This window comes from Natator depressus, chromosome 10 (assembly GCF_965152275.1).
Source record: "Natator depressus isolate rNatDep1 chromosome 10, rNatDep2.hap1, whole genome shotgun sequence".
Taxonomy (NCBI): domain Eukaryota; kingdom Metazoa; phylum Chordata; order Testudines; family Cheloniidae; genus Natator; species Natator depressus.
The window spans coordinates 33,780,109-33,807,312 of NC_134243.1; the positions used below are offsets into that span (position 1 = coordinate 33,780,109).

General features: G+C 43.0%; 1 protein-coding gene across 2 annotated transcripts; it reads left to right on the forward strand.

The window, feature by feature from the left end:
- The first annotated feature begins 2,266 nt into the window (after nt 1-2,266).
- Nucleotides 2,267-27,047, forward strand: DNAJA3 (DnaJ heat shock protein family (Hsp40) member A3). Of its 2 annotated transcripts, XM_074965697.1 has the most exons (12): nt 2,267-2,476; nt 3,944-4,080; nt 5,825-5,908; nt 6,800-7,000; nt 7,293-7,445; nt 9,479-9,626; nt 10,828-10,892; nt 12,089-12,217; nt 14,739-14,854; nt 18,629-18,726; nt 24,632-24,754; nt 25,800-27,047. In XM_074965697.1, the coding sequence occupies exons 1-11, from the start codon at nt 2,290-2,292 to the stop codon at nt 24,739-24,741; spliced, it is 1,428 nt and encodes a 475-aa protein (XP_074821798.1). In that variant the 5' UTR covers nt 2,267-2,289; the 3' UTR covers nt 24,742-24,754; nt 25,800-27,047. The 2 variants fall into 2 exon arrangements, with proteins under 2 accessions (XP_074821798.1, XP_074821799.1); XM_074965698.1 differs by lacking the exon at nt 24,632-24,754.
- The last annotated feature ends 157 nt before the right edge of the window (nt 27,048-27,204 follow it).

Genomic DNA, 27,204 nt, shown 5'->3' on the forward strand with positions numbered 1-27,204 from the left:
AAGAACATAAAAACATAAGAATGGCCCTACTGGGTCAGACCAAGGGTCCATCTAGCCCAGTATCCTGTCTTCCGACAGTGCCCGGTGCCCCAGAGGGAATGCACAGAACAGGTAATCATCAAGTCATCCATCCCCTGTTGTTCTTTCACAGCTTCTGGCAAATAGAGGCTAGGGACACCATTCCTACCCATCCTGGCAAATAGCCATTGATGGACCTACCCTCCATGAATTTATTTAGTTCTTTTTTGAACCCTGTTATGGTCTTGGCCTTCACAACATCCTCTGGCAAGGAGTTCCACAGGTTGACTGTGCGTTGTTTGAAGAAATACTTCCTTTTATTTGTTTTAAACCTCCTGCCTATTAATTTCATTGGTGATCCCTAGTTCTTGTGCTATGAGAAGTAGTAAACAACACTTCCTTATCTACTTTCTCTATATCAGTCATGATTTTATAGACCTCAATCATATCTCCCCTTAGCCATCTCTATTCCAAGCTGAAAAGTCCCAGTCTTATTAATTTCTCCTCACACCAAAGCCGTTCCCTACCCCTAATAATTTTTGTTGCCCTTTTCTGAACCTTTTCCAATTCCAATATATCTTTTTTGAGATGGGGTGACCACATCTGCACACAGTATTCAAAATGTGGGCGTACTATGGATTTATACAGAGGCAACATGATATTTTCTGTCCTATTATCTATCCCTTTCTTAATTATTCCCAGCATTCTGTTCGCTTTTTCGACTGCCGCTGCACATTGAGTGGATGTTTTCAGAAAACTATCCACAATGTATCCAAGATCTTTCTTTTTTTTCTATTTTATCATTTTTACAGTGCAAATATTTATAATAAAAAATAATATACACTTTGATTTCAATTACAACACAGAATACAATATATATGAAAATGTAGAATTGGTACAATTGGTATTCTATTGTTTAACAGTGCAATTACAACTGGGATTAATTGCGATACATTTTAAAAATTGCAATTAACTCACATGATTAACTAAAAAAAATTAACTGCGATTAATCGACAGCCCTACTTGTAATCAAAACTAAATATAAAGTGAGCATTGTACACTTTTTATTTTGTGTTGTAATTGAAATCAATATATTTGAAAATATAAATATCCAAAATATTTAAAGAAATGGTGTTCTATTATTGTTTAACAGTGCAATTAATTGTGTAATTAATCACGATTAATTTTTTTAATCGCTTGACAGCCCTATAAAAAAACTATTTCAGGCAAACCAACTCAAGGAGATACTTCCAATGAAAACTTACATTGATCTTTCTTAATACTAATGTGGCATGCTCAGTGCTACCAGTAATATTTTGTAATTCTATAGCGCTTTGCGTCCAACAAAGTCAAAAGACATAACATTCATTCGTTAATTCCATTTATTCATTCCAAACAATCCTCTGAGGTAGGGAAATATTTTTCGAACTATTTGACATGTTGGTAAACTGAGGCAGAAAAGTTAAGGCTCACATTTTCAAGAGAGGCAGGCCTCTATTTTTGGATGTGCAGCTTGAGATGTCTATGGTCTGAATCTCAGGAGGTGCTGAGTACCTATAAATCCATCTTAAGTTAATGGGAGCTACTGATGCTCAGTACACATGAAAATCTGCCCTTGCTGTTCAAAGCTAGGCACCCAAAAATTGGAGAAATGAAAATTAGGGCCCACTTTTGAAAACCTGGCTATGATTGACTTGCTGAAAGCCACATACTGAGCCAGTAGCAAAGCTGGGAAGAGAATCCATGAATCATGAACCAACTCCGAATACCTTGCTATAAACTCTAGACCATGCTGCTGTCCATTAGTAAAGAACGCTGGGTCATAAATCCAGTTTTTAATTGGCCTATATCCTTGGTTTGACAGGCATCCAGAACATCGGATTAACTCTGCAATAATGTATGTACATTTTTGGTTTCACTGGAAATATTTCCTCCAGTTGGTATGGTTGGTTAATCAGGGCTCCCCAGCCATGTGTCCTGGCTGAGCAGCTGGTCCCGCACTGCAGGGGCCGGGGCCTGAGAAGGGACGGACCCAGCGGGCTACAGACTGCCCCGAACACCCCCCCCAGGGAGCTTAGCTGAGCTTTGCCAGCTGACCCAGCAGGGAACCACCAAGGGAAGGCTAACGCATGCGCAGTAAAATACGTGGCTGGGGGGTACGGAGCTACTGCGCATGCACAATGCTCCTGCTCGACTCGGGCATACGCCTGCGCACTGAGCGTCCTTTGGCCGGCCGGGCCGCGCAGCCGCTCTGTGCCTCGGCGTCCCAAGATGGCGGCCAGGTGCTCCTCACGCTGGCTGAGCGCGGCGGCCGGGAGGAGCCGGGGCTTCGGCGGAGACACGCGGCTGCTTGTGGTGTGGCTGGGCCGGCGGCTAAGCACGGCCCCCGCCGCCTTCCCGCCGCGCGCCGGGCCAGGGAGCCGCCTCCTGACACTGAGCGCCGGGGTCAGCCCCGCGGGTGAGAGGGGGCTATGTCGGGGGGGCGGGGAATCACAGAATCTCAGGGTTGGAAGGGGCCTCAGGAGATCATCTAGTCCAACCCCTGCTCAAAGCAGGACCAATCTCCAATTTTTGCGCCAGATCCCTAAACGGCCCCCTCAAGGATTGAACTCACAACCCTGGGTTTAGCAAGCCAATGATCAAACCACCGAGCTCCATTCCCCCTCCCCCGTGCCTGGGGGGCAAAGCCCGGGCAATGAGCGGGGTAAGGCCGGGGGTGAGGGGTCCAGGAACCTGCGGTGGGGGGGCGAGGCTGGGGGAATGAGGGGGGCTGGGCTGGAGGTCAGAGGTTTGGGGATCCAGGGTACCTGTGCTTGAGGGGCTGGGGGTGAGTGGGGGGGAGAGGAGTGAAAGGTCCCGGCCCTGGGGGGTGTCTCACAGAGCGGGGTTTTTGGTGGCCCAGCAATGCTGCGGACAGGTGGGAGGTGTTGCGGGAAAGAGGGTCCCCTTGTCTGTGTGGCAGGGTGGGGTGGGGGTACTTGATGGCCATGGCCCTGGGAGGCGTGCTCAGGTTGCCAGCCCTGCGACAGGGCCCTGTCATGCTGCTCTCCTGGAAAGAGCTGTGACACTTCTCTTCTTTACATATGGGTTCCGGGGTGCCCATCACCCTTGGCCTTGGGTTGTATTCTGTGGGATGTAAAAATTGAGTTATTAGCTTTCCAACAAGGGAAGCAGATTTGGTTCCCTCTCCAGTGAGGGGAAAGCTAACCATTGTGCTGAGCGCTCCAGCTTTCACCTTCATCCCAACTCTGGCAAGTTGTTGCATCTTCCAATGGTACAAATTCCATAGGTCTGGTCCATCCATAGCAAGGGAGAGCTCTGCTTCCAGCTTGTCTAACAACACTCCCTCCTCTAAGCATTTGGAAGGAAACTGTTTTAGCTTGAGGATAAAATAATTCTCAAAGGAGAATAGTAACACATTTTCCTGTTGACATAAATGCCCCGTTTGATTGGCTGTGACAAAGGCACCTTTACAGAAAAAACCCCCCAAAAAACCGTGTATTGCAACACCGTAAAGGAGGAGACATCTGTGTGGAATACTGTCTTCACTAAGGCGCTACAACAGCGAAACTGCACTGGTGCAATTGCACCACTGTCTGTGAAGACAAGCCCTTAGTCTAAATTTCCGTATGTCTTGGGATCTTCATCCGTTCAGTAACATTTTACAGCGTATTCGTTAATGCAGTTCAGTAACACTGAAGGTCAAAATCAAAGTAATGAAATTATTTTTAATAAATCTGCACCCTATTTACCTCTTACAGCTAAGGTGGCCATACATGGCTTGTGCAATTCCATAACACAGCTGGCTTGATCCTTAATACAGAATAGTAGGCTGTGATAAATGGGAAATGGTCTTGGGAACATTGGAGGAGTTATGTCTTCTTTTACAATTCTTCCTGACTCCTTTTTTTCTAATTTTGCTTAGGAACTAAATTCTCTCCTTTAATATGTGCTGCCTCATTTCATACCAGTTCTGCTTTCTACGCCAAAGAAGATTACTACCAGATTTTGGGAGTGCCTCGAAATGCCACTCAGAAGGAGATCAAGAAAGCCTATTACCAGGCATGTATACCTAAGAAAAACAAAGAAATGATGTCTCTTGGAATTCAAACTCACCATTGTGATGATGGTGTTGTTGGAGAGATGGCATTATGACCCATTTATCTTGGGATAGGATGAATTGCACCCTCAGCAAGTTCGCAGATGACCCTGAGTTGCGGGGAGAGGTAGATACGCTGGAGGGTAGGGATAAGGTCCAGAGTGACGTAGACAAATTAGAGGCTTTGGCCAAAAGAACTGTGATGAGGTTCAACAAGAACAAATGCAGAGTCCTGCACTTAGGAAGGAAGAATCCCGTGCACCGCTACATGGGACCAACTTGCTAAGCAGCAGTTCTGCAGAAAAGGACCTGGGGATTACAGTGGATGAGAAGCTGGCTATGAGTCAGCAGTGTGCCATTGTTGCCAAGAAGGCCAACGGCCTATTGGGTTGTATTAGTAGGAGCATTGCCAGCAGATCGAGGGAGGTGATTATTCCCCTCTATTTGGCACTGGTGAGGCCACACCTAGAGTATTGCGTCCAGTTTTGGTCCCCCCACTACAGAAAGGATGTGGACAAATTGGAGAGAGTCCAGCAGACGGCAATGAAAATGATTAGGGGGCTGGGGCACATGACTTATGAGGAGAGGCTGAGGGAACTGGGGTTATTTAGTCTGCAAAAGAGAAGAGTGAGGGGGGATTTGATAGCAGCCTTCAACTACCTGAAGGGCGGGTCCAAAGAGGATGGAGCTAGGCTGTTCTCAGTGCTGGCAGATGACAGAACAAGGAGTAATGGTCTCAAGTTGCAGTGGGGGAGGTCTAGGTTGGGTATTAGGAAATACTATTTCACTAGGAGGGTGGTGAAGCACTGGAATGGGTTACCTAGGGAGGTGGTGGAATCTCCATCCTTAGAGGTCTTTAAGGCCCAGCTTGACAAAGCCCTGGCTGGGATGATTTAGTTGGGGTTGGTCCTGCTTTGAGCAGGGGATTGGACTAGATGACCTCCTGAGGACTCTTCCAACCCTAATCTATGATTCTATGATTTTATTCTGATCTGTAATGCACTTGAATCAAAATTCCAAAAAGAACTCTTATGCTAAAGACAACATGGCAGGGGGTTGTCAAAGGAACATAAGTGTGGCGGAGCAGATTCAGAAGAATTGTCTATCTAGTCCAGTGCTGTGTTGTGGCCAATGCCCATTGTTTCAGAGGAGGGCAAAAAGCTATAAAACTCATAGACATTTGTGAAATACTGTATGAATTTTTTTTGGCTGATTGGCAGGAGGGAAGAGTCCTTTCTTGATGGACTTTAAAAAAAAAAAAATAAATAAAATAAACATGGCTTCCCCCCCCCATTAGAAACCTTCTGGAAGCAAATTTTCAGTGGTAGCAGCAGTAAGATCATAACTGCCATTGATCTGACATTATTCCATATGTCCAGGACCTTCTTGGAGGAAAGGGGTGTTCTCACCTGTATGTACAAGATAGCCGATCAGTCCACACCTATGCTTATGTGGAAAAGCTTTGCAGTACCATTTGTGAGAGGCTTTAATACCGATATAACAGGAAACTGATTTTTTATGTCCCTTATATGGGGATGATATGGAGAGAGAATTACTTAGGAAATACTTTTGGTCTCCTCTAAATGTAAATGTTGAATGCTAGGGTCTGGCTAATTTTTTTTTTTCCCCCCTGACATGGAAGGTGTTAAGTAGCAATGCTAACAGTGGACTTATTTTCCTCCTGTTTCTAATAATTCTTTTGCTTAGCTTGCCAAGAAATACCATCCCGACACAAATAAGGATGACCCCAAAGCTAAGGAGAAGTTCTCTCAGCTGGCAGAAGCCTATGAGGTAATGTGACTAATGTGTACTCAGTTACCTACTGTGGTAGGGAGGGAACAATAGAACTACAGCTTAGAAAAATTATACCTCCCCTCATCTCAGCTTTTCTGTAAAAGAGCTGCTATTACTTCATTGGTAACAAAGTATTGTTTTCTAGACTTCAGTATGTATGTGCCAAAAATGATTTGGATATTCTTCAGTAAATGAACTAGCCAGAATACCTGACTGATTTATTCTAGGCATTTTTTTGGGCCACTCATGGGCCATTGTGCTGTTCCTCAATACAAAATGGACTGATTGAAGAGCTGAGTACTGGAATGGACCTGTTAGTCAATAGAAAGACATCATAAGTGGCATCAATAATTGGCCTTTTGAGGATGGGGGATTTGTAGAACCCTGCTCCCCCTCCCCCATCCCCCCCGCCCCAACTTTACTCATCTTGACTGTTAACCTTATTTCATTTGCTAGCTCCCATCCCACTTGTCTTTCATACTACAAGGTAAGAGATCATTGAAAGTCACTTTTGCTTACCTTAAAATAGTATAAAAACCCACAGCTCCTGATCACTTTTCCTATACCTAATGTACTTATTTGGAAGCATCACAAGCTTATGAGCTTAACTGTGCCATCCAATATGCATGAGAGAGAAACAGAGTGCTTTTCTTCCATGGTGTTCATTTCACCTTTTGGCATTATTGAAGGTATCTAGCTGTCCTAATACAAAGGAATTGAAGTTGGGATTCTGTAGTAGTTTCCAGTATTTTGCTGGTGATGGATGTAAACTCTGATTGACCTTGGAATGAGCAAATGTCTGAATACTCTTATCTAGTGGCAGCCATGCTGCTCCAGTTCTGTACTGTGAGAGAGTCCTGATGGTACTTATGCTTTCCTTCCCCATAGGTGTTAAGTGATGAAGTGAAGCGAAAACAATATGATACTTATGGTACAGCTGGTTTTGACACTGGCTCAGCGGGTGCTGGACGTCAGTATTGGGGTGGTGGTCCCACCATTGACCCAGAGGAACTTTTCAGGAAAATCTTTGGGGAGTTTTCAGGATCCCCTTTTGGAGATTTTCAGGGTGTCTTTGACCAGCCACAGGAGGTAAGGATAATACATGTATACATTGTGCTGCAAAGACCTTAGCCTCTGGGTATATATAATGAAGATGTTACTGCTTCCTAAACTGAAATCTGAGAATGTCTGAGTGTAGATGGTTAATGAGTCAGGTGGGCCCCCTCCTTCTCCAGTACTGTGTCTGTTAGCATTTTAAATGGTGTTCCAATCACAGTCTGAGTGGAGACCACTGGGGCTTTTAATTACAGAGGTTTCAGTTTACTTTCAGCCTATCAGCATATAGATTACAACTGCAATTCCATTCCTTTCTCTTATCTAGTACATCATGGAGTTGACATTCAATCAAGCTGCAAAAGGTGTTAACAAGGAGATTGTGGTGAATATCAATGACTCTTGTCAGCGGTGTGATGGCAAGGGGCATGAGCCTGGTACTAAAGTGCAGCACTGTCACTACTGCAATGGCACTGGCATGGTAAGTGCTGTTTTAAAGTGTAACCCCGGTTTTCTAATGTTCTTTGACATTCTTGTTTTCAGGACAGGTTAACTATTTCCTTACTCAAAAATGTTTGATTTCAATTTCTGTGTATCTAAATGTGTGCTGCTAGAAGGGGCCAGATCACCAGCCTTGGAGAACCAGAACCAGATTCACAGAACAGAGGCCACTTGGGCAGTGTCAGTGCAAGCCTTTCCCATGCTGTTTCCGTGTGTGCTTCCATCCTTGAGGGATCACCTGTAGGGTTGATAGGGTAGTTCAATTTCCAGACTTTTTCTAAGATTTCACAACTGGAAGTAGAGTGTCTGATGTAGATATTTGTCCTTATGATTGAGACCTAAGTATTACTTTTTCACAGAGACCACCAGTAACAAATGTGAACAACTTTTGATTTCTATGTGCAGAAGCCAGCCAGTGTTCTGAAGGTACTCTGAGAAACTCATTCATTGCTTTATTTATTAATGGTGATCTCCAAAGAAAAAATTGGAGAAATTGTGATGAGGATTAAATATTCTCAGTCAATTGAATTTTATTCCTAACCAATTCTTGCTTTTTTTCCTCCAAAACTTAAAACAGCCATGTGACAGGTTGCTGGATGGTATCTAGTCACCAGTGAACGAGGTGTTAAGTCCAGCTCAGTTTTTCCCCCCTTCTTTCAAAATGTTCAGGGGAAGGAATATTATTGACTGCTTGGGAAACTGGGAGGAGAGGGGAGGTGGGGGAACCATTCATTTGGAAAGGCTGAGTTTCACATGGAGGGGTTATACAGCTGAATTGATCCCCAACCTGGGGGCAGATTTTTGTTCTTGGTTTTTGAATGTTACCTTATGTTGTTATAAGTCTTGTCTTTTGAGAGACCTTGTTGACTCTAGTTTTTTTATGCTGAATCATTTCTGTAGTTTACGATGAGCTGGGTTCAAACGTTTCCTTTACATTTTGAGGCACCGTGAATCTGTATAGTGTGCCACATTTATGTATTCAGTGTTACTCTCTCCATGATGAAATCATATTTAGGGCTTTATTGCAGATTGGCATCCTCTGCCTTCTTATTACAAGGGTGAGGTTTGGTAGGAGAATTACAGAGATTTGGGCTTATGCATGAAACAGATTTTTAGGCTGTGTGGAGATACCCATTGTGTGTCTTGGATTGGAATCAGATGGTTGAGATGCATAGGGTCTTTCTAGCTCCTGTTACTGAATTGCAGCTGAATTCTTGAAGTGAAAACTCTCCATGCTCTTGCAGTCAAAGTGTACTCGTCAAATAAGGTGCAACTTTCCACATAAGACTGTGCTTTGTATCCTAAACTGCACCTTTTAATAAGTTATTGGGGTTGTGCATGAATGATATTGGAAAGAGGTCACAGCTAAGTTAGGACTTCTGTTATCACAAAGCTTCTGATTGACCAGAGATCTCTATCCACTTCAAGCTGTTAAGAGTAGTGGTTTCTTTCACTGAATAAGAGATTTTGGGTATGCCTCTCCATTGCCTTGCATCTTGGGTAGTGATTTTATGACTGTGTGTTGTGGGTCTGAAAGGCTACCAAATCGGAATGGAGAGTTTTGTACCCACTCTTCACAGGTGCACATTACTCCAGAAGGTGCAAAGCAGTGGAGAATCAGGCCTTCAGATAGGAAGGGCTTTTCTTCCCTCCCATCGTTTCTCAAGGTTTCCTTCTTTCACCCGCTTCCTCTGACACCCAGAGGCTGGTACTGACAGCATGAGCACTTTCAACTGGCAATCTGGAAACAAAAGGAGATTTACATTTCTTGGTGGGTTAGACCTGGTTGAGGCACCTAATCTAGCTCCTCAGGACATATTTTGACCCACCACTGTTACCCATATCTCACAGTAAGGTAGAATACATTTCCTTGGAGCAGGTCATGCTGTGCATGTGTTGGACCATTGACTTAACAAGGATTGGATTTGCCATTGGAGATGGTTTACAGAAATTAGTAATACTTGTACACTATCAAAGGATTCCTCTAATCCCCCCTTTTTCTTCTTTTGCTAGGAGACAATAAATACAGGCCCTTTTGTGATGCGTTCTACATGCCGGCGATGTGGAGGTCGTGGTTCTGTTATGACAACACCGTGTGTGTTGTGTCGCGGCTCAGGGCAAACCAAACAGAAGAAGAATGTGATGGTCCCTGTACCAGCAGGTCAGTTTCTGTATTTGCATGCCAGCCGTGTATCTTTTCCCATGTGAAACTCAGCTGAGCGTGTATCTTGCCTCTAGAGAATGGCTGGCTCTGTGGAGTCAGTGCTCAGACACAGCAGTATGGAGAAACTTGTCTGTATCAAATCTGTCTTAAGAATAAAGAGCACTGATGGCTAGATGGCTCAAAGGATTAGTAATAAGATACAGACCTTTTCATCTCTGGGTGATGGCTTCAGGATGGTGGTAGCTGAAAACAATTACCATCTCATGGCTGTTTGGCCTTTGTGCAATGAATTTCTGGGTCTTACTCTATTTCCTAGTAGAAAGATGTCTAAGGGTAAAATTTTCAAAAACACTTAATTGCCATAAGTTTCACTACATGCAGTGTTGTTGTAGCCATGTTGGTCCCAGGATATTAGAGAGACAAGAAGGGTGAGATAGTATTTATTGGACCAACTTCTGTTGCTGAGAAAGACAAGCTTTTGAGCTTACACAGAGCTGAAGAAGAGCTCTCCGTAAGCTCAAAACTTGGAAAGAGAGACAACAGAAATTGGTCCAATAAAAGATACCACCTCACCCTCCTTGTCTCTCTGAATTTCACTGACATACGTGTAGGTGCTTTTGAAAATTTTACCTTGGATCACAAATGCACCATCTTGGTTGTCAACTCAATAAAGAATATTGAATGAGTGTTGAAAGAACTCTCCTCCCTCCTAGAAACGGTCCGATTGTCTGGGTAGCAGCTTGCATTGTTTCTACCTTTGCAGATAAACATAGTATGTCAGTCTCCAGTGCCTCTCAATCGTTTACCTTTCACCAGCACTGAATTCACTTACATTGAAGGGAAAAATGCAATTGAATTCAGCTTGAATTGAATTAATGAGCTGCCCAGTTGTGCTTGGCACTAGGATGAGTACATCCTAGGATACAAATACCTGGTGACACCCCGCTCTTCAAACGCTGGGTGCTGTGGTCATCTGAGATGCCTCTGGAGAACGTGAGTTACGCTGTTTCTGCCAGTAAATCCATGGGTGTTTCTTCCTGGATGATGGAAATACTGCTGTGATGGCATCTGGTTGAGGCAGTTGTTGGTGTTCAGGTATTGGGTTAGACTAGGAAGGCTGTAGGTGTTTTGGCACATAAGGTGTAGAGCATAATATCAGACAAACAGTATAATATTCGTGTCCTTGTTCTGACTGCAGGTGTGGAGGATGGACAGACTGTTCGGATGCCCGTAGGAAAAAGAGAAATTTTCATTACGTTCAGGGTATGTGTGACACCTGACTGTACACTGCTTACATTGGGTCGTCTTCTGTGAAGAAGGGGTAGTGTCATCTCCTTTCAGTGTAAACATGGATATTGGACTGGAGGGTCATCTCACCTAGCTGAAGTGATGTTAGCCCTTCCAGTTTTCTGAGATTGTGAAAGGCCTGCCCCATACCAAGTGGTAAAATATTATTTAGCCTATTCATAGAACAAAAATGCACGGCTACATATAGGGAGGTTGGTCCTAGGATACAGTCTGCAGCATACAGGCTGTCAGGAAAACTTACAAACTCTCTGGTAATTGGAATTCCTGGAAGTAATGTACTAGTATAGTATCAGCTGTCGCTGACACACATGTTCTAAATCCCTAAAGAGACGGCAGGAATGCATTTATGAGGTATTGAATTTAGAAGTTAAAATGTCCTCTCTTTAAAAATGTGAGGTCACTGCTGATTTACATGTTCTTTGCAGATACAGTCCTGTACCCATGTATATCATCTGTATCATGTCTCTGTCGAGTAAAATTAAGAACCCTAGTGTTAGAAAGGATTTCATTCTCTTCTGACCATTTAATTGAGGGCCTCTTCATTAACACTGATCTATCTCTTCCTCCATTTTTGCTTATATTCCCTTCAAGAAGGATTTAATAACCTCTCCAGAGCCTGTGAAATGCAGTCATCAAAACTGCCAGAGAGGTACTATGAAATACTGAGGGTGCTTCCTTCCCCTCTGCCGTTCCATTGTCCTATGAACTGGATAGTGCAATCTCTTTTCTACTCTCCAAAGAATCTTTACTGGTGGTGATTGACAAGCAGTGAAGAGCACAGTGTCATTCTCAGATCTCAGGCTGAGTATGCAGCCCTAGCAGTTAATTTTTTTTTCTTGTAAACTGAAAAATTGGGGGGAATTCATTGAAATAGGAAACGTGAAACCTCTTAATGCCATTTTTAGTATCCTCCTTCAGAGGAGAGGTCTGCTCTAGCTATTAATATTTAGTGCCTGAGGTATTTGTGGTTACTAAGAATAACTTTAATTTTGGATTTCTTGCTATGTAATTTTTAGGGGATGAGGGTAAGACTTTTCCTAAAATTATCAATATCAGTTTACAACAACTTAACTTGGTATTTTATCTTGGATTGATGCATATACTGTACTGACATGACCTGTGTTCATTACTCTTGAACTATTTGCTTTTAGGTTCAGAAAAGCCCCGTGTTCAGAAGAGATGGAGCAGATGTACACTCAGACCTCTTTATCTCGATAGCACAGGCAGTTCTTGGAGGTACAGCCAGAACTCAGGGTCTATATGAGACCATCAATATCACGGTATGTGGTAACAGTGGGTGGAATAGCTAGGAGATAACTTAGCTTGGAACAATAAGCAGCCATTCTTTGTTTTCAAGAAGAGTGAAAAAATACAGGGCAGATTTCCTAAGGTTAAAAGTACCAAGACCTTGCTGTTCTAGTCTTAGGCCTCTTGAGTACTGACTGCCATGTTGCAGGGGTTCTGCTTGGCCCCATGTATGCAAGGGGTAACTCCCACTTCCCTTTCTTCTGCCTTTGCATAAGTGCTCGAAGGGCAATGAGAGCTGCTGAAGGGAGACAGATCATTGGAAAGGTTGGTCAGGCTGAACGCTGGCATGGTCCCCAGGCTGGGAAAGTCCTTGACACTCCTTTGGGCTAATGTTGCTAACCAGGTTTTGTGTATATATGATTCTCTCCTGCCTGTTGCTGTGTCTTGTTTCTGCTCAGTTATCCTACTAGCTTGTTAGATTTTGTATTTACATAGCCCTTTATTCAAGGAGGTGATGTTCTGCACATTGAAAGAAAAGGAGTACTTGTGGCACCTTAGAGACTAACCAATTTATTTGAGCATAAGCTTTCGTGAGCTACAGCTCACTTCATTGGATGCATACTGTGGAAAGTGTAGAAGTTCTTTTTATACACACAAAGCATGAAAAAATACCTCCCCCCACCCCACTCTCCTGCTGGTAAGCTATTAGATACTTTAGATAAGCTATTACCAGCAGGAGAGTGGGGTGGGGGGAGGTATTTTTTCATGCTTTGTTTGTATAAAAAGATCTTCTACACTTTCCACAGTATGCATCCGATGAAGTGAGCTGTAGCTCACGAAAGCTTATGCTCAAATAAATTGGTTAGTCTCTAAGGTGCCACAAGTACTCCTTTTCTTTTTGCGAATACAGACTAATACGGCTGTTACTCTGTTCTGCACATTGTGGCTGTGCGAATTAAGTATTAACTGTTCTATGCATTGGAGAAACGAGGTTCAGAGATTGACTACCCCTTGATGTCACAATAAATCAATAGCTGGGCTGGGAATAAAACCCAAGAGTCTTGACTGTTCTTTGTTATAAGGACTAGACCACACTGGGGCAGGGCTCAGTTATAAGTAATGTACTAGGTTTAGGAAGGGTGTACACTTTAAGCTTTTGCTGGCACAGCTGTGTCAGTGAGGGGTGTGTGATGTCTAGACATAGCTGTGCCAGCAAAAGCCCCTAGTGTACACCCAGTTACACTGGCAAAACTGAGCTTTTTTCAGTGTAAGCTGCATCTAGGAGTGCAATGCCTGTATAGCAGGGGTAGTCAATTATTTTTGTCAAGGTCCAAATTTCTTGGTTAAGGTATAGTCAAGGTCCAGACTCCAGAGAAACACTTTTCACACCGCAGGTTCCCTGTTCAATAAACAGATACAATGTAGTGCATTAGTAATGTGCCCCATTGCACTAAAAATATAAGTATTAAATGAAAAATAAAACTGAACCACAATATAACCTGAAAATAGCCTCCAAGAAAGATGATAGCTTAAATTAAGTAAATAAGGAATTAAGGAGAACCAGTCAATCATTAATCCACAGTACAATGTATTGGAGATTGCATTGTAAGGGAATGAGAGGGTAAAAATAAAATGTTGATAATAAGTAAATACAAAAATTTTGTGGCCCATTCAAAAGCATCTGGTGGTCCGGATTTGGCCCATGGTCCATTTATTTACTACCCTTGCTGTATAGTATAGTGATATAGCTGTACCAGCAAAGCACTTCCAGCGTATATCTGTCCTTAATTACACCTGTCCCTAGTAGGTAGTTCGCTTTAATTCCCAGTGTTGAATGCTTTTTCATTACTATTGAGTAATATCTGAGCACTACCTAATTATCTAAATATAGAAATAAATCCCTCCTCCCTTACTTCACAGTCTGCAGGAGGAATAGATTGATTAATTTATAGGTAGGGTCCTACTAAATTCATGACAGTGAAAAACTTGTCACGGACTGTGAAATCTGGTCTTTTGTGTGTTTTTACCCTATGCTATATGATAAAATATACAAAGTATACAGTGTTTTTCAAACTGGGAGTCCCGACCCAAAAGTGGTTCTCAGGCCTATTGTAGGGGGGTTGCAGTATTGTCACCCTTACTTCTGCGCTGCCTTCAGAGCTGGGCGGCTAAAGAGCGATGGCTGCTGGTTGCGTGCCCAGCTTTGAAGGCAATGCCACCACCAGCACTACTGCAGAAGTAAGGGTGGCAATACCATATCATGCCACCCTTATTTCTACGCTGCTGCTGGTGCCGATCCTGCCTTCGGAGCTGGGCGTCAGGAGAGTGGTGGCTGCTGGTCGGCTCTGAAGGCAGTGCCGCTGCCAGCGGCAGCACAGAAGTAAGGGTGGTGTGGTATGAACACATCTGTGAAATTTGCTATTTATGCTGTGACAAACCTGTGAAAAAGGTGTGATGTCTCTGTGATTTAAGTAGGCCTCTATTTATAGGTTTCCATGCTGGCACCTTGATACTGCAGAGCAATAATAAACATATGGGTCTTTTTATTCACAGATACCGCCTGGTATTCAAGCAGACCAGAGGATTCGAATGAGCGGGAAAGGCATTTCCAGGGTTAACAGTTATGGTTATGGAGACCACTACATTCATATAAAGATCAGGATTCCTAAGTAAGTAGGTCTACTAAGATTTGGAAGTGTCTTGCAGAAATCTGTAAATTTGCTGCTCAAAATGTGTTCTCAGGAGTGAAAGATCTTCGCTACTTTATCGATGTATGCTTTGAGCCCTAGCTAATGTAGTGAACAAACCAACTTCTATTTTACTGTATCTTTTGTTGAACTGTAGGTTTTTCCTTTTAACCAAAAAACTGCACTGATTAGTTTATAGCTTAAATTACCATGATATGAGATCTTTACTCTAACATCCTGGTTGCTCTGAGCGGATATAAATGTCTCAACCAAAAAAACATTGCCACTCCAAATATATTGATCAGTATGCAAGGCGCTGTCCTGTGTGGCATACTGGGTTACATCCACATTACAGACTTCTGCCAGCATAGCTGTGTCCATCACGGATGTGAAAAGGTGTGATCCTGGACAAACATATCTATGCCACTGTGGATACAGCTGTGCTAGCCAAACTGCACTTTCACAAGTGTAGCTGATTTCACTCATGGGGGTGGTTTTATTGTATCGGTACAAGGCAAAGCTTTACCATTATACCTGTGTCCATGCAAGGAGTGCTTTGTCGATGGAGTATACTGATATTCCTACACACAAACAGCGCTCCTAATGTAGACATAGCCTTAGATCTGAACAGTGCAGCAGGATCTCTGGATTTATGTGGCATAGACCCTAATCTTACAAATCAGTTCAGAATCCCTTGTTTTGTTTGTTTGCCCCCAGATTCTCAGTGTGCCACTGATTTCTGTAGTGGCACCCTTTAGGTGCTCTGCAAAGCTGGAGGTTTTTCACAGCAGGTTAAGGATGACATATATTGTGGGCTTTTATTAGTCAAGGATCTGCGGGCACATGTGGCTTTAGGTTTTGATGCCCACAAGGCAATTGAGGTTTTTGATGCTGAGTAGGGGATGCATCTCCTGTTTCTTTCACCATTTGGGACAGGATTTGAGATGACTTTACAATAGAGGAAAAGGAAGTTGTTTTTTTCTTATTGCCTTTGTTAGCAACTAGCTCTTCACGCCGTTCTACCCCTCCCCAATATCTGCCATTGCTGTATTTCAAATAATGAAGGATGGCTGCTCTTGCTTGATTCTGCTAGAATGATCAGCAGCAAAAGTTAATGTTTGTAATGTAAACTATCATTAGACTTACTACATGTTGTGACAAAGTTCTTCCTCTGCCTTGGTGGGTCCTGCGCTTATTGGCAGATTTTCTCGCCTCAGAGGTTCACGGCAGCCCTCAGTTTGGCCCCTTTCGTGGCTGAAATCTGCTGTTCACTCAGTTAGCCTCATCACTGGCCAGCATGGGGAAAGGAAGAAGAACAATCCCCGCAGTCTCTGCTGATCCACTTAGTGGATCGGGGAACAGGCCAGAGACCTTCCCCTCTGGTGGAACCCACAGTCTAGTTCAACTCCTCCAGTATCAAATAGAGAGTTGGGGGGATGGAGGGAACCCGGGCCTGCCCTCTACTCTGGGTTCCAGCCCAGGGCCTTGTGGATTGCAGCTGTCTACAGTGCCTCCTGTAACAGCTGCGTGACAGCTACAACTCCCTGGGCTACTTCCCCATGGCCTCCTCCCAACAGTTTTATTCTCACTACAGGACCTCCCTCCTGATGTCTGATGATAGTTGTAATTTCTCAGTCTTCCAGTAGTACACCTTCTCACTCTCAGCTTCTGGCGCCTCTTTCTCCCAGGTCCTCACATGCACACCACAAACTGAAGTGAGCTGCTTTTTAAACCCAGGTGCCCTGATTAGCCTGCCTTAATTGATTCTAGCAGCTTCTTGATTGGCTGCAGGTGTTCTAATCAGCCTGTCTGCCTTAATTGTTTCCAGAAAGTTCCTGATCTGGAACCTTCCCTGTTACCTTACCCAGGGAGAAGGGACCTACTTAACTTGGGGCTAATATATCTGCCTTCTATCACTCTTCTGTAGCCATCTGGCCCAACCCTGTCACAATGTATATTAACACTCCCATTTACATGAATAGCACGGTTGACAACTCTTGAAGTTGTTTCAGGCTTCCTGCAAATTCATACACCAATGCATTGGTTTACACTCCCATCACGTTTGGAAAGTTATTGTAGCCATAAGGATTAGAGACCTAATTTAAAAACAAAAACAAACCCCTGAAAGATAATTTTGGCAATTAAAAATAAATTTGCAGTTGTGACTATTCTTGAGGCTGCGTAGGTCCCGTGTTTACTGAGAGTTACTCTATGGAATCCAGAGTATGTATACCTTAGAACAGTGATACTCAGGCTGAGGCTCAGGAGCTGCAAGTGACTCTTTAATGTGTCTCCTGCAGCTCTTTGCAGCACATGATATTAAAACACTGTGTGATTTCATTACTAACCAATCAAAGTTATTAATCAGTCAGGATGCTTTTACTGTGTTATGAACCAATTAAGTTATCAGCTTGCACTAAGTTATTAACTTATTTGCTGTGAGAATAATATATATTGAGTCAACAGTGTGCCCTTGTTGCCAAGAAGGCCAGTGGCATTTTGGGGTGTATAAGTAGGGGCATTGCCAGCAGATCGAGAGACGTGATCGTTCTCCTCTATTCAACATTGGTGAGGCCTCATCTGGAGTACTGTGTCTAGTTTTGGGCTCCACACTACAAGAAGGATGTGGAGAAATTGGAGAGAGTCCAGCGAAGGGCAACAAAAATGATTAAGGGTCTGGAACACATGACTTATGAGGAGAGGCTGAAGGAACTGGGATTGTTTAGTCTACGGAAGAGAAGAATGAGGGGGGATTTGATAGCTGCTTTTAACTACCTGAAAGGTGGATCCAAAGAGGATGGATCTAGACTATTCTCAGTGATAGCAGATGACAGGACAAGGAGTAATGGTCTCAAGTTGCAGTGGGGGAGATTTAGGTTGGATATTAGGAAAAACTTTTTCACTAGGAGGGTGGTGAAACACTGGAATGCGTTCCCTAGGGAGGTGGTGGAATCCCCTTCCTTAGAAGTTTTTAAGGTCAGGCTTGACAAAGCCCTGGCTGGGATGATTTAGTTGGGATTGATCCTGCTCTGGGCAGGGGGTTGGACTAGATGACCTCCAGAGGTCCCTTCCGACACTGATATTCTATGATTCTACTCTCTATATAAAAACTAAATATTTCCCCTGTCCTACTGTTTAAATATGAGTATAGTGTGCTAGAGTAAATGAAATAATGAATTCACAGTCCTGTGGCTCTTTTGGGTAGTGTTGATTGCTAATTTGGCTCCTGAACCACTGAGGTTTGAGTATCACTGCCTCAGAAGGATGAGTTTACCCTCCTGAGCTTTTAAACCTGTTCTAAGGATGCCTAGACCTCTAAGCCATCCTTATAAGCTTGTTGCAAGGTAAACTTTAAAACTTGGAAAGTCTCCTGTGTCTGTGTCATGCACTCAAGTGGGAACTCCATTTCTTGAGTGCTCCTCTGCCAACCTGACATTCTGATGTAGCTTCCAGTTTGAGTCTTAGTTTTAACCCTTTAAAATGTTCGACTTATTCTTTTGCAATCAGATGAAATACAGTGACTAGAATCTTCCCTGTTCCCCTAGAGGTTTCCATTAGCAAGGCATATTCCTTTCTCAGGTTTTTATTTTAAGAGGGTCATTGGGATTCTGAAGGCATCTGAGTTATATTAGCTTTGCATTATCAGTAGCAGCCCTTCTGTGCGCAGCTTGGTGGGAAGCTGAGTTTGGGCTGAAAAGGTATCTATCCCTAAAGTGAATACTGACTGAGATAGCAACACTATACTCTGACCTGCAGGAGGCTGACAGATCGCCAGCGAGCCTTAATGATGAGCTATGCCGAGGATGAGACGGATGTGGAAGGGACAGTGAATGGAGTCACAAATACGTCTACTGGTAAGCTGTGTGTGATGTACATTACTGCTTCTTTGGTGACTGGCTGTGGGGAATGACTCCTGTAGGTAGGGGAGGGACCAGGCCTAAGGTGGCTTTTTGAGCAGCTTGTGTGTGCATAAGCCTTTTTTCACGTTGTCTGAGGCTTCTAAGTGTTTTTTCTATTTTAAAGGTAACTGTTGTTAGTGTGGTGTTAATAGAGTTTAATACAGTAAATGGGAAGCAGTAGCCACTTGGCAGAAATCATTAGTCTTTTCCTCTCTCCCTAGTATTTACTGTGCATATAGGTATGCACTGGTGGCATGAGTGGAGAGCCCCATTATCTTCAGATGCTTCTATAATACAACTGAATTTTGCAGTGAGCCTTCATTTCCTTTGTAACATTTAACTCCACCACACCTATGGTGCATGCTCATGGTGGATCTGAAATTCCTTTTCATTCCTTTTTGAGTGGTGATAGAGGGGCCAGTCCTGCTTCCATTGAACCAAAAGGGAATTTTCAGTGCCTTTCAGAGGTGCAGGATTGGGCCTACAATGTCTGTGTAGGATAAGTGTCTCCCACATGTTCTTGGTGCTTTGGTTTCTTTGCATTACCCCAGTAGTTCTGATATGAGTCACTTTTTAAAACTCTAAATGAGTGGAAACTTTACTTTGTAAAGCTCAGCCTTTTAATTTGCATTTAGTACATGTAGGAGATTCTCAACAGGAGACTGTTTGGTGTATGCGGAAGCTGCCAATCTGTCCTGTCTAGCGGGGCAGAGCAATTTAAATAATTGATATTAATCCTAATTGTATCACTTAAAAAAAAGTACATTGATTGAAATCAGATTGAGCCTTTGTTAAACTAACCTGTATATTTGTTATTTCAGTTTTAGATTAAAATGTATAAGGAACTAAATTATAAAGGCGTTTTAAAAATGCCACTATGGGTAGGGTACCTTATTTGAATTTTACAAAAGTGCTAAAGGTGCAAAACATTGAAAATTAAAGCCTGATCCTGCAAACACTTAAGCAGCTACATAACTTTACTCACATGGATAGTGTATTTACTTCATTGGGACTCCCCGTGTGCTGAAAGTAAATCCGTGCATAACTGTTTGCTGCATGAGCAGCTAAAGTTGTATTTTTATATAAAACTTTGTTAATGGCATAAAATCTGTCACTTCAAATCAAAATTGCTTCAAGTCTTAACAGCAAACTAAAAGTTGTTCAGAATTTCAGTACATTAAAAAAGTTCAAAACTCTTTATTCCCACAGGCCACATTTTTCAAAAATAGGAGCCTAAAGTTAGGCATGTAAGGGTGAGATTTTTCAAAAGCTCCTTAGTGACGTAGGAGTACAGTCCTATGACTTCTCACAGCAAACCCTGAAGGAGGATAGGCTGGTGAAGCATTTCCACTTGACTTGAGGAAGTTCGGTATATTGGAAGAGGGTTACTGGTTTATCCATTTTGTTTGTTTGTGGTGTTCTCACAATAAGCATGTTAAATGAGGCCCTTGGCTTGCCTTTTCAAGCATGGATGAGCATTTGAAGTGAGACTTCTTAGGAGAAGAAAAAAATCTGTAAAACCTGATATGTTACAATTAAGAAACTAAGGAAACCAGTACAGAACACCCACTTTAGTAATTTAAGAGTAAAAATGGCATGGAAGTAAAGAACTAGCACTATAAATCTGAATTTAAATCAGAAAATCTATTCAGTTTTTTTTAAATCATGATTTTTATCCACCTTGTGGTCTAGCCTTCCTAGCAGAGTTTATAAACACAGTACCCCAAAAGGGTGTTCTTACTCACAGGCAGTGGATAGTGTTGAGTACAGTACATCTGAGGGGAATTCCACTGCAGGGTCGTGTTTCACTACCATTGCATCAGTCTGACTCTGACTTCTGGAGTAGACTTGAAAGGTGGACTGCAAAGAAAGATGCTCTTTCTTTGTTGGCCAATTTATTACATGTAAAGAAGGCCTGAAAAGGATTTCATGATTTTTTTTTCTACTCATTTTTTATTATAGAAATAGCAGAAACAGCCAGATTTGTCTCCTTTGTTTTTGCTGGAGGCTGTTCTCAAAGGGCCAGAGAACTGGGGTGGAAACTTTATCAGGCTTGTGTATGTGGGGAAAGTTTTACCAGTTATACTGATATAATTCTAGCAGTATAGTTAAACCAATTATATTGGTGTAACTCCTGGTGTGGACACTTATTCAACTATAAGAGTGCCTTTTTTGGTTGTCTTACGTTGCTTTGGAAGGGATTTAAGATAAATTGGAAAAAAAAAAAACATAACTTCTGTTTAAATTCACACTTTACCTTATACTGATAAAACTTTTCCATGCAGAGAAGCCTTTAGTCATCCAATGTAAGGGTGGTGGTGGGAATCTTTTACCAAGACATTTTTCTTACCTGTTAGACAGACATTTGAGTTAATGGATATTAACAAATGAAACCCTCCATTTTTAAACAGTCTCACAAAAAATTCCTTCCAACCTCCATTGTTCAGGTTTGCCTCCCTTGGTACTTGTAATGCTCCTCATGGTCAGCCATAAAAAGAGGGTCCACATCTCAGTTCCTAACATAGAAAATACTTTTCAGGTCTTCCTCATACTTTGTAAGGAATCAAAAACGGCACAAACCTATTTTTTCCAGATGTGGTTCTGCATCAGCCAAATCAAAGTTCCCAGTTTCATACAGCTTTCCATTGTTTTAGGCCCTCTGATGAAGTGGCAGGGTGGATCACTCCAACTGCAACAGAGAAGACCACCAGTACTCTGCTCTTTCTTTCCCATAGATCATGTTTTTATCAGCAGCACTGCAGAGAGTTGGCTTTTGGTGGCAATCTTTATCTGGCACCTCATGTTCACAGCCCTTTTGGGTGCCTCAGAATGTAGCAAACAAAGCATATCTTAAAATAAAGACAGGCCCAGTGACTTCACATATACACAAGTCAGTAAGTTCCCTACGTGGTGTGGTTTTTATTCTCACTACTTAAGATATGGATATCTCTCCTCTTGATCTGCACACTGATGGAGGAGAGATTGCAGGTCTAGTGAGTTGGTTCCCTCCAAATGCATGTGGTGGCTTTCTTAAGGATAGGTCCAGCAGCTGACTTTATCTCCACTTCCTCTAGCTGAACTTTTCCTCCCCTTATTTACTGTACGGTACAGGAATCCATTGGAAAAATGAGCCTTGTCTCTGATACATGGGTAATCGTTCTTCATTTATGGTAGTATCTGTCACGCTTCAGGGCAACTGCACTTGTATTCCCGCTGTATGGTCCATCAAGGGCACCCACACTCAGGCCGCTGGGTCCCCAGCCATCACACCCCTCACTAGCTCCCGACCGGGTTTTTCCAGGCTGCACAGGTCTCTGCCTACACTGATACTCCCAGTAAGCAGACTGCCTGTCCAGGCCAGTGTCTGCGCTTTGATTTCTCTCCGAAAGCTTTGAACAGTGTGATTGCCACCAGTCACTCGTTACCACACAATGCTTTCTAAGCAAGCACATTAAGGTGAAAACATATTAAAACAATAAAAGAACCTACACAATTTGGAAAAGCTTACCAGAGACCACCCCCAACTCCAGCCTAGGGCTTGAGTAAGGAGTCTCCATCAAACCCCACACAAGTTTTTGTGTGGTTACAGTTCATAAGGCCTCAGCTCAGAACAAGCACCTGCAGGAATAGTTCCGTTTTACCTCTTTACAGCCCAGGCCTTTGATCTTGTGACTCTGGGAACAGGTAACCAGCGGACAATGACCGTCTCCTCAGGGCAAACCTTCTGAAGGCGGGGTGGTGTGGAACTTGAATCCCCCCCCTTTCCCTGAGGTTATATACAGTCACAATCCCCGATAATACACAAACCATTCATTTAATACAGTGGATCCCAAAGCTACTTAATTCAATAAGGTCTCCTGAGGATGTAGCAGTAAATTGGCCTGTCTGTCACAGGGCCTTGCATTCAAAAACTAAGCACTTGAAATGTTGCATTTTTCAGAGATGTTGCATATGAAATTACCTCCTGTTGCATGTCAACCAAAGAGTAGGGGAGACAGACAGGAGACATTAGAGCAGGAAGACACTCCAGTGCCTGTTTTTATTGGTCCATTAGTATACACGAGTCAGGTAAATTGAGACATAACAGCTCTCTTGAGCAGGGACCGTCTTTAATGTGTCTGTTCAGAGCTAGCACAAGGCGGCCCTGGCGTCTAGATGCTACTGCAATACATATAATAAATAACAAATCAAGTGGCTAAACAGTGCATGGCCTGCCTGAAAAAAGCACCTATGCTGAGTGGGTGTGCAGCTGAGGGACGCCATGTAATGGTTTTGTCCTTCTCCACCTGGGCTGTTTGGTGATGGCATATTGCATGCGATTAGTTACTAATGGGAAGTGTTCTTTGGTTGGCATGGCATGGGGTACTCCAGTATTTCCCCAAGTGTGAGGTAACTCCTTGGGAGGGCACCAAGTGGGACCAGTTGACAGGCAGGGACCGTCCTTTTGTTCTGTTTGTGCAGCACCTAGCATAGTGGGGTTTAGGTCCATGGATATGGCTCCAAAGTGCTATGGTAATACAAATGAATACTTTTCCAGCCTCGGTTTCATTTAAAAGTCTCTAGCTCTCTTTGTGGGAAACCTTCAAAATGTGACATGAGTGACACCAATGCAGCAACATCTGCCTAAGTTACTGAGATCCTGAAAGGATAGCCCTGAGGGGGGAACTTTCCCATTTATTTCAGTGGCTGCTCGCTCAGATACCAGTGACAATACTTTAAATGTAACATTGCTAATTGTTTTGCTGCTCATCAAACCATTTGAGAAAGAAGAGGAAGGATCTTATTACAAGGATCTACACCAAAATGAGGGGTGCAGAAGATGTCAAGCATGAAAATTGATAGGTTTTTGCCTTGTTTTCCTGAAGGGGGCCCCAGCTATCAAAAGTTTGGTAAAAAGAGGGGTACACAACAGAGGTGAAGGATGCAATAGATAGGTGGAAGAGGAGACACCACTCTCTGGTGCTTTTAAAGAGTATCCTTCACAAGCAAGTTGTGGTGTTTCAAAAACAACTCAGATTATCAGTATTAGGGACACCTGAAAGCTGCAGCAAATACATGTCTTCAGTTCAGTTTTAAATGCAATGACAGACTTTGATACAATTACTCTAGGATACAATCTGTAACTTATATGCAGGGAGTTGACGTGCACAAGTCTAGGAAGAGCAATGTAAAGAGAATATATACTTAGCTTGCTGGACCCAGGAGGCTGTACTAGTGGCACGGAGGAGAAGCTAACCATAAATTAATCAGAGCTCTGATAGTCTGTGTTGCATGTGGCTTACTTGCTCTCTGAAAGGATCGTTCACGCTACACCCTGGTGCTCACACACAGCATGTTGCCTGTTACTAAAAGTTCAACTAACTAATGATTTTGTGCCTCTTATCTACTAATATCCGTTCACATTTGAAACTTGGTTGGCATATAATAAACTTGTTAAATCTGGAGTGTTTGAATGTCAGTGGCTGGAAAGTGGGGGTGGGGGGAAGAGGGTAATGAGTGGTACTCTAGGTTAATGCATTTATCTTTCATCTCTGGGGCCCAGATTTTTCACTTTGATCATAAGTGCAAATTATAGTGCCTGGTCTCATTGCATTCTCTCAAGCCACTGCCAAGAGATGCAAAGAAGGAACAGCAGGTGGCTCATGTGCAGTAGCAGATCTGTGCAGGGATGTTTACACAGCATCTGCACACATGAGCACTGGCTAAAGCCAGGCATATTGTGTTTCAATTCACAAGCCCAAATTTACTGTCTAAAATAGTTCCATAACCTTACCTAGACTTCTGAATGCTGTTCCAAGATGTGTGGTGATTGGCACAGGTTGAAGTGTACCCTGATAGCAGCTCTGCTGTTTATGTCTAGGTGGCAGGGCCACGGATAGCTCTGAAGCAGGCGAGGATAGGCCTGAGGCTGAGGCGGGGGAGAACAAGGAGGGATTCCTTACCAAACTTAAGAAAATGTTTAGCTCCTGATATTCCACCTGAGGTAGGAAACCTCTTGTACTTTACTGATTGTTCTTTCCTCATGTTAAGCAGAACATGCATCTCTTCTTGGGAGGTAGATTGGAGAGGAAGCAAAGAAATTGCATTGCTTTTTACTTAGCCTCAGGCCTTCCAGCCATCAGTATTAAAACCTAGTCATTTTATTTTATCTCTAAACAATAGCAGAACCCAGCAGTGTAGGGTTAAATTTCATTGTAGCTTCTAACTAAACAAATATGCAGTATAGCTCTGTTTAACGCATGGCTCTACTCTGAAAAGTGAAAATAGCCCCGCCTTAGTCCCCAGATCTGCTCCCTGGGTGTATTCTGAGAAAGATCTGCTCACGGTCACTGAAACAAGTTTAGGGCTTTTAATCCTGCTAGTCAGCATAGCTAGAAGATGCAAACCATTCTGCTGCTGATGCACAAGGAAGAACAGAATGCAGCTTGCCATGTTTGTTGCTGACAGCTTGGCAAGCCTGTTGAAGGCAAGGGGATTGCACAGATGTCACTGGGGGGCACAGTTTGGCCTGTCGAGCCTTTAATATTGGTGAGGAGTGCAAGGACGGAACCCGGAACCTAGTTTGACTCAGTCCCAGGCTGAGTTTGCAGGACTGGCAGTTGGTGCGAGGGGAATTTCTTCATTTATAAACTGAGCAAATTAGATACAGAAATCCATGATGTGCAATAGTCACAGGACCCCAATGCCATTTTTAGTCAACTCTGAATAGAAAGCACACTTTAAACACCTTGTTTGTGAATGTAACGGAGCAGTGCACATGGTAGGAATACTTGGACTCCAGAACCCTGCAGTGTAGGCTGAGGATTCCCAGCCTCTGAGGCCCAGAGTTTGTCTCCCTTTTCTTACTGAGTTAAGATTTCTTCCATGTCAGTTACCAGGGACTAATGAAGTGTGCTCTCGGCTAAAGGGGGAACTGCTCCTTGTTACTGTGGCATTTGCCAACAACCTTTGAGCGCTGTGTGACATTCTTAGGCTTGGACATGAGTAGTTCATTAAATGCTAAATATTTTCCCCATCTTTAACTCCAGGGAAACGTTCTACTGGAAACTAGACAGTGGGAAGCAGCAGTAGATCATTCCTCCATCCGGGGGGGGAGTCATTCTGTCTTCTGGCTGTGAGCCTTGGAAATGAAAGGATGTCACTTAGCAGCAAACTTACTGCCAGCCAGCAACGCCATGAACCACAGAGGCACCAACAATCACCAGATCATGAGGAATTAATCGCCTTAGGAAATGGTAACAAAGGCATCTGTAAAGGTTCTAGGTTTCCTAGTGCTGGGAGCTCATTTGGATCCTTCTGGCCCTATTTACAGAATTAAAACTTGCATTATAATTTAGAGCCAAATGTGATGGAAATTTTAATGGTAAAATTAAAATTTTGTTTCCAGTGGAAAATGAAACAGTTTGCTGTACTGAGCGTTCAGCTAGCTGGTGTCCCACTCAGCATGCAAATGTCTTGACAAGCCCATCCACTCAGTCACCTTTCTTCAGTGCTAGATCTGCTTGGTGCATCCTTTCCTAGAAGGCTTGGTTTGTCAAAGGCGATAATCCTGTCTTGGACGGTAAAATCTGATGTGAAGAGGCCTTGGCTCTAGACGTATGTAGTACATTTTCTGAAAGAGGGATATCTCACTTCTGCTGAGATTGAATAACAGTGAAGGAGCATAATTGCATATGGCCCCCCCACAAGGTGTGAGGATGGGCATGGCTTTCCTTGTCTGGTTAGCCTCTCCTACAGACAATATTGATTAGAATCTGCATTTTGCATCAACTCTTCCCTTCCTCTGAGGTTAACTACAGGTAGCAAAACAAGGCAAAACATTGCTGTTTCTAAACCAGTACAGATCTCTCACCAGCTCTTATGAAAAGCGCTGGGGCTGTCAATTATTACATTACAACTGAGCCCTGTTAGTCTTCAGAGAAAAGGGCTTTCTTATGTTGGTGGTGATACAAGCAAATGTAAATGATCAGCCTCTAAGAATCATTGTTTTGTTTTATATAGGTGTAAAAATACAAACGAATTAGTTTACACTCTGCTGCTGGAATTAAGCACTAGTGAAGAGTATTTTCATGGTTACTGCAGCCTGCCTTTTAGTTAAATACTTTACAACTACCAACAAGCCCATGTGCTAGCAATTGACCAGTTAAACAGGATTTGTCTTAGTACATCCCTTCTTAAGTTGCTAAAATAAAGCACCTGTTGCCTCCTGATTATACTGTCTGTAAAGTGATTCTGTATTGATGTATATAAGATGATCTACTCATAAAGATATTTAAAACCTGTTGTGTTGCTTTCCTCTCCTTGCAAACCATCTGAAAGGGTACTTTGGACTGCAGGCTCTGAAGTGTTTTATTTTTAGTCCAGATGCTGGGGGAGGGGAAAGGTACTTGTTGCTCAGAGAAGGGGGTTGGAAAAGTGTTTCAGAAAGAAGTC